This window comes from Ascaphus truei, chromosome 6 (genome assembly GCF_040206685.1).
Source record: "Ascaphus truei isolate aAscTru1 chromosome 6, aAscTru1.hap1, whole genome shotgun sequence".
Taxonomy (NCBI): domain Eukaryota; kingdom Metazoa; phylum Chordata; class Amphibia; order Anura; family Ascaphidae; genus Ascaphus; species Ascaphus truei.
Genome location: NC_134488.1, coordinates 67,119,862 through 67,134,921, shown reverse-complemented (window position 1 = coordinate 67,134,921; position 15,060 = coordinate 67,119,862). Strand labels below are relative to the sequence as shown.

At 48.9% G+C, this 15,060-nt stretch overlaps 1 protein-coding gene across 2 annotated transcripts; it reads left to right on the top strand.

Moving 5' to 3' along the window:
• Window positions 1–223: 223 nt before the first annotated feature.
• Window positions 224–6,779, top strand: AK2 (adenylate kinase 2). Of its 2 annotated transcripts, XM_075604720.1 has the most exons (7): window positions 224–379; window positions 4,168–4,293; window positions 4,396–4,506; window positions 4,662–4,756; window positions 4,848–4,920; window positions 5,163–5,358; window positions 6,062–6,779. In XM_075604720.1, exons 1-7 carry the CDS (start codon window positions 281–283, stop codon window positions 6,067–6,069), a joined length of 708 nt encoding a protein of 235 aa, XP_075460835.1. In that variant the 5' UTR covers window positions 224–280; the 3' UTR covers window positions 6,070–6,779. The 2 variants fall into 2 exon arrangements, with proteins under 2 accessions (XP_075460835.1, XP_075460834.1); XM_075604719.1 differs by lacking the exon at window positions 6,062–6,779 and having other exon boundaries at window positions 5,163–5,654.
• The last annotated feature ends 8,281 nt before the right edge of the window (window positions 6,780–15,060 follow it).

The following is a 15,060-nucleotide window of genomic DNA, read 5'->3' as shown; positions in this document are numbered from 1 at the left end:
GTGTTCCTTTTACGACACGTCACGTGTCCCTGCTGCTCTCTAGGTAGGACACCTTGTGTGCCTTTCCGCTTCCCGCTCTTTAGGCCCCGCCCCTCTCCCTGGTTAACGTCCAATCCTTGGTTTCCTGGCTAAATACGGCATGTGACTGATGTGTTTTTTACCCAATGGGCACGTTGCAAACTGAGATCCTGTCACTAGCCCCGGCCAATCATGGTAGAATAGGCTGTGCCTGCTGCTGGCGTGTGCTGCTCTCGCGGAGCCTGTCGGGAGTTGAGGGATCATGGCACCGAGAGAGGTGGCAGAACGGGCGCGGGAGTCCGTGCGGGACGGGATCCGGGCCATCCTGCTGGGGCCGCCCGGGGCTGGGAAGGGGACACAGGTAATTTGGGGGCCTAGTCTCACTCGCTCCGGTCACAGGGAGCTGCGTGGGGAGGCAGTGACACGGGTAGAGCTAGGGCCCTGTATGCCGCTGCTCCATACAGTGTGTGTCAGTCTCCTGTCTCCCCCGTGGGGCCCTGCAGTGCCATTTACTGAGGGGTCATGGATTCCACCCAATGGCAGTGTGTTCTAGGAGCGTGGCGCTCCCCCGGAAAGACATATTTGTGTGACTCCTTGTGATGGTGTGTGTGTGTGTTTGTGTGACACATTGGCGTGCTGTGTGTGTCATACGTTGTGGCATTTCGAATTTGTGTGACTCCTTGCGATGGTACATGCCCTGTGGCGTGTGTGGGACACCATATGATGTGACATATCGTGTGTGTGTGTGTGTGTGTGTGTGTGTGTGTGTGTGTGTGTGTGTGTGTGTGTGTGTGTTTCACATATCTGCTCTGTGGTGTCAACTAAACAAGAAAAAGATAACCCAGTTGCGGGCACTCTACCACCCTACTAGATGATAAACGATAGTAGATTAATAAACTTTATTTAGAAAAATAATTTAAAATATTAATATCGAACAACGCGGGAGAGATTAATAATTCAGTACTCGGGTAGGTACTGGGATCTGGTGTGTGTATCTATGGCGCTATGCGCTACAGTACAGTCCTGGGCTCCTAGTAGGAATGTACCAAATAAAATAACCGTGTAACCCCACAAATGTGCTGAGGGGAATGGGAGAAACTGAATAGCAGTGTCCTGCTATTCCTGTGTGAACTGTATGTTCGCACCTAGTAGTGAATAACACAATATTGTTGCTTAGATCCCTTCAAATCTAGGAGCATATAAACATGCTGTCAATACAGCTGCTCTGTGGGGTGTTTGGTACACTTGATGTTACACTATCAAGCTCAGACAATAGGGATCAGTACCCTCTAAGGCAGTGGTGCGCAAGCTGGGGGACAATACTTTTGGGGGGGGGCATGGCTCACATACCCGGCTTCCGTGTCCACTCGTCTCCAAGACAACGCAGCGTCAAATGACGCCACTAGGACATGTGACATGACCCACTGCGTCATTTGACGACCGTTGGCATGGAGACGCGTGTCTTCAATTGTAAGGCCGGGTCCATGGAGAGGGATAGATCGAGATCTGCACGATGTATCAGTGGGGTAATGTGATTGTGCATGGTACTACCTACTGTCTCACCTTGAGAGTGAGACATTTGTAGCTTTTACAGCAACAGTTGCCATTAACTATTTTGGAGATGTATTTGTATCAAGCAGAGCAGCTGAATTTCAAGCCCCATCAGCTGCTCTAACAATTGAAGGTTCATATCTAGGCAGTCATTGCTTATTTGAGGCAGAGGCACTGCTCCCATTTTGTGAATATGGCTGCTATATGCACTGTATTCACTTTTCATCCTATGCTGCAGAGATTTTACGTTTGTATTATAGCAGATTATCAACCTTTTTGCTAGAGGGCACCATGTGCCTAAAATAAAGAGTACTGATCCCTATCTGTTCCTATTCGTTCTAATCTGATGGTAGGAAGCAACATCAACCAACAGACCCAAGTCTTCATACATACTGCTTGCACCCTAGCCATTGGCTTTATTATTGTATAGGGCTATATATAACCACCACAGAGGCTACCGATCTCTATTGTCTGCTGTATTAATAGCACTATCATTTGCTTATACTAGTAAAGGGATCTCAAAGGCAGTATGTATATATAGTGTGGTGATCGAGGTATTAACTGCATGTGTGGACATAGCTGTTAACTCAAAGCAATCCTGTACGTAGAGTCTCTAGTCTTTAACTCTTATAACTTCATGCTGGATAGTATTGGTAGCACGAGACAATATATACAACGATATATAATTTAAGTATATAGCTGCATGTAGGATCAGTCAGTGTTGTGCTTCCCACGAATGAAGGCTCCGAAACGCTCTGACTGGACATCGCACCCGACCTCTCCGATAAGTGACGCTGGACGTACCCTACGTACAGGATTGCTTTGATACTAGTTGCTACTAGCTCACTAAACAGACCTACAGGTTCCAAGGCTGCGCTTATAGTGCCGGCGACGCAACGTCGCAGCAAAACAAATGTATTGCCGCCGTCGCGTGCACTTATAGTAAGCGCAACGTGAATTTCTGAAGCCGGTCAAATTTGATTTTTCAGAGGCTGTCGCCACATGACAGCCTCTGAACCAATCAAAGACCTGGTCGCCTGCGTCGTCGGCAGAAAGCGAATTGCAACTTTCGCTAGCAGCAACGGGTGACGTCATTCATCGCGCGCACTATAAGCGCGGCCTAACTTTGCACCTGTTCCTCTGGTGATATCTATGTGAGCAGGGGTTTGGGCACATTGTATCTTGGGCTGCGCTCATAGTGCCGGCGACACGATGTCGCCTGAAAACAAAAGCATTGCCGCCGTCGTGTGTGCTTATAATGGGCGCGGAGCGACGCGAATTCCTGAAGCCAATTTAAAATTGATTTTTCAGAGGCTGTCACCACATGTGACAGCATCTGAACCAATCAATGGCCAGGTCGCCAGCGACGTCGCTGAAAGTTAAATTATAACACTTGCGGGCGTCGCCATCGCGCGCACTATAAGCTCGGCCTTAGAGCTATATTTCAGCAAGGAATCATACAGGTCTAGTGCCTACAGCAAACAAAACAACCTGCATATAATATAAGTATACACAACAGATCTACAGGTTCTTGCCTATTGAACCTGTATTTCTGGTGATAAGAATGTGAGAAGGTACTCTGACTCACCACTTTTCTTAAGGTATATGATCCAGCTGGACAACAATAAGTAACCAGAGAATCTAATGTCGGTATAAGGTATTCTCACACACCACCACATATCAACCCTTACAGAATAGTAGGGCCCCCTTTTTTCTGCATCTAGGATCATTTCAGACGCATTGGGGCATCTAGAAAACCAGCCGTAATCACAATTCAATAGTATAATTGGGACCAATCAATTGAGTTAACAGCTGTGTTTTTCCACCCAAGAATATTGGCGTTCTGATTTAGCAGCCCGACTTCTCTCCTCGTTTTAATTTGTTTTTACATTACTTTACTTTGGTTTGTTTCGTGTTTACTCCACTACATATATATTTTAATTTAATGTGTTAATAAAATGTGACTTTAAGCCCGAATAGGGGTGTTCGTCTAGTGCGACACAATAGGCAGCTTTTATCTACTTCTTCCCACTATATTTCCTACTCCCAGTCAGCACCCCCCTTTCACCACCATTTGTAGTGGATTCCTTATCACATTTCATTAGGATTACTAACAAACCCTCCTTGGTGTTTGTACGGGGTACACACCCACCCCTTAGGGGGTCCTCTTTCTGTTATATCCTTAATCTAACCCAGATGAGCACCACCGCCACTGACCTATTACGATTAGCTGAAGCAGGGGTCTATTTCCTAGTATACCTGCTCTGTGGTGTGACAGCTTTCAGAGAACATAAGACGTGACCTTTTAGGAATTCCTGTTAGAGGTGCCGCTCCTTAAAGGAGAGAGTAGCTTAGAGCGCTGTCAGATCAGGTTGTGATTGCTGTTTGAGGGAAATGTGACGAGGGCAAGGGTTGTGTATATACGTCTGATTACAGCTTAAACAACTATCGATTATTACGCACTACATAATCTAAAGCAAAAAAAAAAAATCTTACTACACAATATCGCCCTCTGGTGACCATGTCACTCACACGCAGCACCTGTCACTGTTCCTGCCTTTTTGATCTGGTGTCCCTGCAACTCTTCTTCCCTTGCAGGCTCCGAAGCTGGCAGAGAAGTTCTGTGTGTGCCACCTTGCGACCGGTGACATGCTTAGGGCCATGGTGGCATCGGGGACAGCGTTGGGGACACGTCTGAAGGCCACCATGGATGCTGGGAAGCTGGTGAGTTTGTAAAAGAAAAGGGTCCATGTGTTTTGTGAGGGGTAGGGCTTCGTATCCCTGTGTGAGAGAAGGGACTGTGTGAAGGTGTCCGTATGTCCCTAGGTCAGTGATGAAATGGTGGTGGAGCTGATTGAGAAGAACCTGGACACCCCCCCCTGTCAGAAGGGCTTCCTCCTGGATGGATTCCCACGCACCGTGAAACAGGCAGAAATGGTAACAAGAGCTCTCTATAAACCTGCAGGGGAGAGCGAGCACTTCTCGGCTAACTCCTCCACTGCCAGAATTGCATGTATCGCCTGCATGTATCTGTCATCAAAGGGGTTCTCTTTATAACTCTCCTTTTTCTCTTCTCTCCCTCCCACCCTTAGCTAGATGATCTCCTGGAGAAGCGTCAGGAGAAGCTGGATTCTGTCATTGAGTTCAGTGTAGACGACTCTCTGCTTGTGCGCCGGATCTGTGGAAGGTAGCCCCATCCAATGCCTCTTTCCATCCTTTCCTCCCCATACACACGCTGCCTCTCCTTTCTGAACTTGTCGTCTCCTTCATTATAACAGGCTGATTCACCCTACCAGCGGCCGTTCGTACCATGAGGAGTTCAACCCTCCAAAGGAACCTATGAAGGACGATGTGAGTGTCCCGTGTGCCAGCACGGACATCCAGGGGTGCACTTGCTATGCAGGGATATAAGCAGCAGATATAGGGAAGAGAGAACCTTCTCCAGAGAGTTTACTATCTAATAAGCGCAGTGAGAGACAGTAAGATACCATGGGGCAGGGGGGGGGGGGAAGCAGTGGATTTAATATGTGCATCACTGTGATAAATGCAAGAACTTGTAAAGAGTGATCTCTTGACCGTTTCCCCTCCTTCAGGTGACCGGGGAGCAGCTGATCCGACGCTCTGATGATAATGAGGCCACCCTGAAGTCACGGCTGGACGCGTACCACACAATGACATCGCCGTTGGTGGCGTATTACCAGCGCCACGGGATCCATATGGCGGTGGATGCTGCGCAGTCCCCTGACCTCGTGTTCGCGAGTATCCTGGCGGCTTTCTCCAAAACTCGTTGTAAAGACCTTGTTATGTTTCTGTGATATACTGGCGGTTTGGGAGAGCACAGGGGAGCAGAGCAAGTTAAGGCATGTTAACGCTTTCAGGGGCCCAAATGAAACCGAACACCTAAGGGGCCTCCTTGTGCCTATTGGTTTAGTCACAGTTTGAGGTGGTGGGGTGAGGGGTACTTACTCATAGTAAATAATAATTCCCCTTTTGCTCTGCTGCATTTCGTGTTGTTACTGAAGGTTAAATGTTTGCTCATTGATACCATGAGACAACATTCCCCTAATAAAAAGCACACTGACAAATGCTGTGGCGGTTCATAAACATTACTAATTAGAGTCCCAAACGCTGGTTGCCCTTCTGTAACGGGCATTAGGGATATGAAATACCTGATGGGTGACACTGCAGGCGGAGAGTATTACTAGGCAAAGTGATAGGTATCTCTTAATGGATTCATTTTTTAATCATAATCAACAAATTGATATATCTCAAAGTGGTTGCATAAAGGGGTGGGGAATATGAAATTGAAGGGTTATGTAAGCTTCAGGACTTGAAAAGTGTTTCTAAACTGTGTGCGCTAAATAATCCCTTTCTACCCTCTTCATGTCGCTCTCTGGCTTGCACACTCTTTCTGCTGCTACCGTATGTGCAGTTTTTATCAGTTTTACATTTTTATTTTTCACATCCCTTTTTTTTTTTTTCTTTATTTCAGCACACTGATTTCCCCCCCTGAGCCCATCCCAAGCAGCACTGCCTGCAGCCCCCAAGACCTGTACAAAGAAGCGCGTGTGTTTGTAGGGCTTCTTCAGTGTACTCAGGGCTGCTTGTGTTGGGGCCCCTCTGTGTGCTGCTCCTCCCTTATAACACCAGTATGCCACGTTCATCACTGAGACAGTCTTAAGAGCTGCTAATTTTTTTGCCTCGGGACAGGTTAAATATCTGTGTGACTTATGTCACACACGGGCAGCGTCTGTGCAGAGATCTGTTGCAGTGAAGCAGAACCTGCTCTGTGAGCATGGTAAAACACTCCCCCAGGACTGGTCCCCAGAAACGTGTTTGCAAGGCTTCTGCTAAAATTTTACCTAGAACCACTGATGCTCTCATTGAATGTTTTATAGCTCCATGTACCTTCTGCAACTCTGCTTTGTAGTTGCTGGATATGTTTGGAAATGGAGCAGCTGTGGCACCTTCGGATGTCTGAAAAGTCAACTGCGACATGGGAAGCTGTATGTGTTTATCCCATGTGTATCTCAGCGTTTGGCTTCTCAGAAAATGCAGGCACTGTCTCGATTGGACGTTATGGTGCAGTGTCTTATTTGCTTCCCCCCCCCTTGCTACTTGGGGGAAGTTTCCAGTAATATCCTCCTCACACAGATACGTACACGGTGCCTTATGTATTAATCAAAGCAATAAAGTGTGTGCAGGTTTTATGTTTTGTGTCCATTTCCTTTCTCCGGATGATTAACCTCTTCTTGGCCTGAATCTATATCTATATATATATTTATTTCTCAAACCGTCGTATGTGTGTTTGTCTGTCTGTCCTGTCCCTAGGGGCAATCACATTGGACCTTTGGCCCGTCACTCCGCCTCAGGCCAATGAGATGGCTCTCTTGGCCCGCCCGCCCCCGCACACCTCTCATTGGCCGGTGTGGTCTAACAGTGACACCCACACACACCTCCTCCTCCCGCCCAGGTAAGTAACTAAACCGCCACCTCCCCTCCCAGCACACACCCCTCCCGCTGCCTCAAACCCCTGTGCCTCCCACTGCCTCAAACCCCTGTGTCTCCCCTCCCAGCGCACACCTCTGCCGCCGGGGCCTCCAACCCCTACGCCTCCCAGCGCAAAACCCCTGTGCCTCCGACCGCCCTTCCCGCATTGCCTCCAAGCTCACACCCCGGCCGCTAGAGTCAGCGGGGGAGCGGACAGCGGCCACAACACGCTGCCTCCCGCCTCAGATCCACGTGGGAGCGGGCGGACGGGTGAGGGAGCGGCCGACGCATGCATGCGCCCCCGTCTGCAGACGTCCACAACAGACGGAAGGTTTCGGGGGGGGGACGGGACAGGCAGTGGGGGAAGAGGGAGCAAGCAGCCACATGATACATTAATTGTCACCTCACCTCCCGCACCCCCCCCCCCCACTTCCTCCCTTCACCTCATTTGCCGCCTCCCCCCCCCCCGTCCTTCACCTCCCCCGTCCTTCACCACCTCCCCTCACCCCCCCCCACCTCTCCCCTCTTCCTCCACCTCCCCCCTTCCTCCACCTTCCCCCCCCCCCCATCACCTTCCCTCCGCCCCCGCTTCACCTCCCCTCACCACCTTTCGCCCGCCCTCCTGCCTTTCGCCCACCCGCCCTTCTGCCTTTCACCCGCCCACCGCTAACACCCCTGCGCCACACAGCTGCCGCACGCACTGAACAGACACCCGCCGCCTCTCACCCACCCCACACACTCGACACACACCTGCCGCCTCATGCCCCTATGCAACAACATCACTGACCAGCTGTCGCCCGCACTCGCCACGCACCCGCCGCCTCACACCCTAGAAAGACCCCGACCCACAGCCAGCACTCACTACCCACGCGCCACCCGTACTGAACACCCAGCCGCCGCCTCACACACACGCTCACACCCTAGCAGGACACACACCTCACATTTTTACATCATTTATGTCACCAAAATATACATTGTACTGTGGTGTGTTTACAATAAACCATTTTTTATACAACATTGTATTACATTTTCTTCCATCTTTCTTTTCAACATTATTATCCAACCTTTCCAACAAATACTCAACCTATTGTTCCACCATTTATAAATAATACTACCTATTACGAATTTACATCCCGGGCAACGCCGGGTATACCAGCTAGTAATATATATTACATTATCAATTTGATATACCACTGACCATTCAAAGAGTGCTTAATATGTCAATATGTGTACTTGTGTAGGTACAAAAAGTTGGGCAAAGGTTATGAGTGAGTGTATTAGTGGAGGCGGGTGAGGAGTATGTGGACCGTACCACCTGCCTATTGTGCAAAAGTTACATAGCTAATCTGTTCAAACTGCTATCTGTGTGTAGGACTTTGTGGTAATTGCGTGACAGAAGTCCTGTATTGGATGACATGCCTATAACCAGAGAAATATTATTTTAAATCAGGCCTGCACAACTCCAGTCCTCGAGGGCTGCAAACAGGCCAGGTTTTCAGGATATCCCTACTTCAGCACAGCTGGCTCAATTGGTGGCTCAGTATGACTGAGCCACTAATTGAGCCAGCTGTGCTGATGTAAGGTTATCCTGAAAACCTGGCCTGTTTGCGGCCCTCAAGGACTGGAGTTGTGCAGGCCTGGTTTAAACCCTTCAGGTCTCGAGGACTGTCCTTTCTTGGAGTGAAGGAGTGTAAACAGCAAAGTGAGAGCTTCAAGGCATTTTGAATTGTAAATAACCATGTTTATCATATTATGTGCGTGCACTGTATAGTTTAATGCATTTTGCTCCCAGTGTCTGCTTGGGATTGTTGACATGCCAGAACATACAGCAGAGACTAACAGACTGACCTCTTGGTACAAAACAAGAGAATACATATCAGTCACTATGGAATATTCTGCAACACTCTGCATAGGTATGTACAGATAGAGTAATGCAATACCGCAGCCACCAGCAATGAACCGGTTAATCATAGACCAGGGGTTTTCAGCACTTGAGTGCCCCATGATGTGGGTTGTTAAATGTTCATCTATAGATGGTAGAATAAAATTGCACCACAGAGGACTTGGTTTAAAAAAGTGAAAAATACTTATTCTAGATGATCGAAATTTCAATCCAAAACTTGGACCTTTATCAAGATTATCTTGATAAAGGACCAATTTATGGATTGAAATGTCGATCATCTATAATAAATATTTTTTCACTTCATTAATCCAAGTCCACTGTAGTGCTGTTTAGTTTTGCGATCTATGGATGAACATTTCACAGCATTGGAAGCATCTGTTGAGGTGCGGGACATGCACCCGAGGAGTTATATTTAATAGAAATTATCACAAGGATCATAGTGCAACAGAGCACTAAGAAAAGAATAAAATAAATAACAGGTAAAAACAAAGTAACAAGATATTGCCCTTAGTATGTGCCATTAGATCAAAAGCAAAGTAGCAGTGTCTTAGATCTTCCCCGGTGGCAACTACCAGCTGTGTCTGATGGAATCCTGGAACAACGTCTGTCTTCTGTGGTTCGAGGCGTGTATCTAGCCAAACTGCGTAATGCGTAAAAGTAGTATATAAAGAAACGTACATAGATGAGTTCATCAGTTTCACATGCTTTGCAATGAAACGCATTGAGACGGACTCACGCATTACGCAGTTTGGCTAGATACACCCCCCCAAGACACAGAAGGCAAAGACGTTGCTCCAGGATTCCATCAGAGAGACAACTGCTGGGGAGGATCTAAAAGACATTGCTACTTTGCTTCTGATCTAGTGGCACATAGTAAGGGCAATATCTTGTTACTTTTGTCACTGGATTTGTTACTTTGTTTTTACCTGCTACTTTTTTCCTTATCTTAGTGCTCTTTTGCACTATGATTCTTGTGATCTTTTCTATATATATATATATCTCTGAAATGTTTGTCTGTGGGTTTGTGGCTTTTGTGATTGGTTGGCCCCTCTTGCTGGCAAGCTCTCCCATTGGCTGAGGGGCGGGGTGACATCACACACGGGCTCACAGGCAATCTTCAATACTCCTCACTCGGCCGCTTCTCCTCACTGCAGATAAGCTCCCCCGGCGCATCTCACCCCGCGCCTAGCCACACTGTAACCTCCCCCGGCGCTTCTCACCCCGCGGCTAGCCCCACTCAGCGGGAGGGGGGGGGGGGGAGGAAGGGGGAGGAACGATTGGCGGCAACGGGGGGGGGGACAACACGTCACCTCCACTGGCGTTTCTCACCACCCCCGCGGGCACCGTGCTGTCCGGTGCAGGGGGGGGGGGAGTATTTGAGGTGCAGGGGGGAGACAGAAGTGAGCTGCAGGGGGGGAGAGTGATGTGTGGGGGGGGGGCACACTGATGTGAGGTGCGGGGGGGGCAGTGATGTCAGGTACAGGGGGGGAGAGTGATGTGATGGGGGGGGACAAGTGCCGGGGACAGGGGGATGCAGGGGGGGGAGTGTGCTGTCCGGTGCAGGTGGGGGGCAGTGATGTGGGGTGGAGGGGGGAGAGTGCTGTGGGGTGCAGGGGCGGGTAGAGTGCTGTCTGGTGCAGGGGGGGGACAATGATAATGGGGGGAGAGTGCTGTCCGGTGCAGGGGGGGGACAGTGATGTCCGATGCAGGGGGGGACAGTGATGTGAGGTTCAGGTGGGGGAGTGATGTGAGTTACAGGGTGTGGAGAGTGATGTGAGGTGCAGGGGGGCGGAGAGTGATGTGTGGCGCTGTGAATGGGGTGGGGGGGAGGGGAAGGGAGCTGTGAACGGGGGAGTGGAGTGGAGACAGAGGGGGAGCAGGAAAATTAGATCCCGGGCAACGCCGGGTATATCAGCTAGTTAAATATAAAATTTGATTGCACTATGAGGGCATGCGCTTTTTGTTTTTAGATTTCTTACCCAGATGTGGGTTTCATTCTATGATGTTACCGCTACCCCAGAGATCAAGTTTGGTGATCCAGTTTCTCTACCTATATATCTGATCCACTATTATTTAAGTAAATCTATCACTTTTTGCAATTATATTGTGCTTCTCTGATACTCTAAGTCTGGACAGTTGGGCTTCAATTTCTGTAGGTATTGACTTAAACACATTTTTATTTTTTGGTGTTAAATTGGAAAATTGAAGGAACTCTTTTTTCTTGTGTTGTATCATATTTTTGAAACATTGGTATTTATATTATCTGATTAGTGTTACATTTGTCGTAACACGTGTATTATTTAATACATTGTAAGTTTGCTCACATGCACCGCTTTCTATTTCACATTTAATTGAGTTATACAGGTAGCGCACATTTTTTAATTTGTATGTCATGGCTTTAAAGCTGGTATTTCTAGGGGCGATCTGGCTGACAGGAGAGCAGAAGATGAGGAAATTCTCTTCCCTTCGTGTCCTCTGTGACACCGCGGTCACGAGACTGTTAAGTTCCGGTGGTGCTGCGGCATTCTGACACGCAAAGGGTTAAAACCTTTGGAACCCTACTCTAATCTACAGTGACCTTATAGCAAATTACAATGTATTTTTAACATTTAATAACTTATTTAATAAAATGAAAAGATTGTGTCTTTAAGGATAAAATATCCACCATTATCAAATGTGTCAGAGAAGTCCCGGCACCCTCCCGAAGAAGCCACAGGGGGAAAACCATAGATAGAGGGATTGCTGATACTTTCCTGGCAAATGGATGTTTTGTATGTCTGTATATTTTTATTTATATCGTGCTACCAATGTACGTAACGCTTTACAAAAGAATAGTACATTACACAGAATAATACACACAAAATTATACAATAGGAAAGGTAATCCCTGCCCAGGATCGTTTCGAAGGCATTGTTATTTTAAAATCAGTGTTACTTATTTCTTGATATAAAGCTATCGTGTAGGTGAGACATTTCAAAATAGGTGAACAGATAACACGCAGCAGAATGAATAAGGATATATTCTATTGCACATTTTAATCTGGTTTGTAACTGTTACATATGCCTATAACATATATTATCTTTAATTTTGCATGCAATGTCTTGTATATAATGTATAACCCTGTTCCCTTAATGTAACTATGTATTGTAACCATGTATTTTTCATAGCTGTGTGCCCAGGACCTAGTGGAAAAGAGGTAATTAAATGTATTACTTCCTGGTAAAACATTTGATAAATAAATATAATACATAGCGAGGAGCATCAAGAAGGGAATGAGGGAGTTCTTGAATTTAATAGCCAAAAGTCTAACTGGCAGATACTGTAAAAATATACAATACTAGCTGAGAGCCCCGGCGTTGCCCGGGATGTTTGTGGTGTGGGGGTGGCATTTGGGTGGGGAGTGGTCCACGCGGCCCATGGCGGTGTGCGGTGGTAGTGCTGCTGTGGCTGTACTGATGGTGATTGTATCGGTGTGCTGATTTGGGAGGGTTTGTTGCTGATGTGGGGGTGCTGATGTGGGGGTGCCGATGGGGGAGGTGCGAAGGTGCCAATGTGTGGGTGCTGATGGTGTTGATGGAGGCTGGGAATGGTGGGGAGCCGAGAATGGCAGTGTGCTGGGGGGGCATGGGATACCGGTGTGCTGATGTGGTGGTGCTGGGGATAGTGTGTGTGTGTGTGTGTATACGTGTGTATACACACGTGTGTCTGTGTATACATGTGTGTATACATGTTTGTGTGTATACATTGTATGTGTGTGTGTGTGTATACATGTGTGTGTGTGTGTATGTGTACGTGTGTGTGTATGTGTACGTGTGTGTGTATGTGTACGTGTGTGTGTGTGTACATTTGTGTGTGTATACATGTGTGTGTGTGTTTACACGTCTGTGTGTGTGTATCCATTTGTGTGTGTATACATGTGTGTGTGTGTATACATGTGTGTGTGTGTATACATGTGTGTGTGTGTATACATGTGTGTGTGTGTATACATGTATGTGTGTATACATGTGTGTGTGTGTATACATGATGTGTATGTATACGTGTGTGTGTATGACTCCATGTGTGTGTGTGTACGTGTCTGCGTGTCTGCTTGTCTACGTGTGTCTACATGTGTCTGCGTGTCTACATGTGTCTGCGTGTCTACGTCTGTCTGCGTGTCTACGTCTGTCTGCGTGTCTACGTCTGTCTGCGTGTCTACGTCTGTCTGCGTGTCTACGTCTGTCTGCGTGTCTACGTCTGTCTGCGTGTCTACGTCTGTCTGCGTGTCTACGTCTGTCTGCGTGTCTACGTCTGTCTGCGTGTCTACGTCTGTCTGCGTGTCTACGTCTGTCTGCGTGTCTACGTCTGTCTGCGTGTCTACGTCTGTCTGCGTGTCTACGTCTGTCTGCGTGTCTACGTCTGTCTGCGTGTCTACGTCTGTCTGCGTGTCTACGTCTGTCTGCGTGTCTACGTCTGTCTGCGTGTCTACGTCTGTCTGCGTGTCTACGTCTGTCTGCGTGTCTACGTCTGTCTGCGTGTCTACGTCTGTCTGCGTGTCTACGTCTGTCTGCGTGTCTACGTCTGTCTGCGTGTCTACGTCTGTCTGCGTGTCTACGTCTGTCTGCGTGTCTACGTCTGTCTGCGTGTCTACGTCTGTCTGCGTGTCTACGTCTGTCTGCGTGTCTACGTCTGTCTGCGTGTCTACGTCTGTCTGCGTGTCTACGTCTGTCTGCGTGTCTACGTCTGTCTGCGTGTCTACGTCTGTCTGCGTGTCTACGTCTGTCTGCGTGTCTACGTCTGTCTGCGTGTCTACGTCTGTCTGCGTGTCTACGTCTGTCTGCGTGTCTACGTCTGTCTGCGTGTGTCTGCGTGTCTACGTGTGCCTGTGTGTATACGTGTGTCTACGTGTGTGTGTGTATACGTGTGTGTGTGTGTGTGTATACGTGTGTGTGTCTACGTGTGTGTGTGTATACGTGTGTGTATACGTGTGTGTGTGTATACGTGTGCCTACGTGTGTGTGTATACGTGTGCCTATGTGTGTGTGTGTATACGTGTGTATACGTGTGTGTGTATATACGTGTGTGTGTATACATGTGTATACGTGTGTCTGTGTGTGTATACGTGTGTGTGTGTATACGTGTGTGTGTGTGTATACGTGTGTGTGTGTGTGTGTGTGTATACGTGTGTGTGTGTGTGTGTATAAGTGTGTGTGTGTGTGTATACGTGTGTCTGTGTGTGTATACGTGTGTCTACGTGTGTCTGTGTGTATACGTGTCTGTGTGTATACGTGTGTCTGTGTGTCTACGTGTGTCTGTGTGTCTACGTGTGTCTGTATAGGTGTGTGTGTGTGTCTACGTGTACGTGTGTGTCTACGTGTACGTGTGTGTGTGTGTGCCTACATGTGTGTGTCTTATATATAGAGATATATATAGTGTGTGTGTGTGTGTGTGTGTGTGTGTGTGTGTGTGTGTGTACGGAGGGATCAGGCTGGAGATGAAGGAATGTGTGGGGGGGGGGGGGGGGAGCTGCTTACCTTACAGTCGGCAGCATCTTCCTCGTGCAGGCCAGGAGACGGACCCTGCAGTCATCTGGTACAGAGGGGCGGGGATCGGACGGGAGCCGGACAGAGGGCATGTGGAGGGGGGGAAGCTGCAGGGAGAGCAGCACGGGGCATGTGGAGGGGGGAGGGGGGAGAGCAGCACGGGGCATGTGGAGGGGGGGAGAGCAGCACGGGGCATGTGGAGGGGAGGAGAGCAGCACGGGGCATGTGGAGGGGAGGAGAGCAGCACGGGGCATGTGGAGGGGGGGAGAGCAGCACGGGGCATGTGGAGGGGGGGTGAGCAGCACGGGGCATGTGGAGGGGGGGTGAGCAGCACGGGGCATGTGGAGGGGGGGTGAGCAGCACGGGGCATGTGGAGGGGGGGTGAGCAGCACGGGGCATGTGGAGGGGGGGTGAGCAGCACGGGGCATGTGGAGGGGGGGTGAGCAGCACGGGGCATGTGGAGGGGGGGTGAGCAGCACGGGGCATGTGGAGGGGGGGTGAGCAGCACGGGGCATGTGGAGGGGGGGTGAGCAGCACGGGGCATGTGGAGGGGGGGTGAGCAGCACGGGGCATGTGGAGG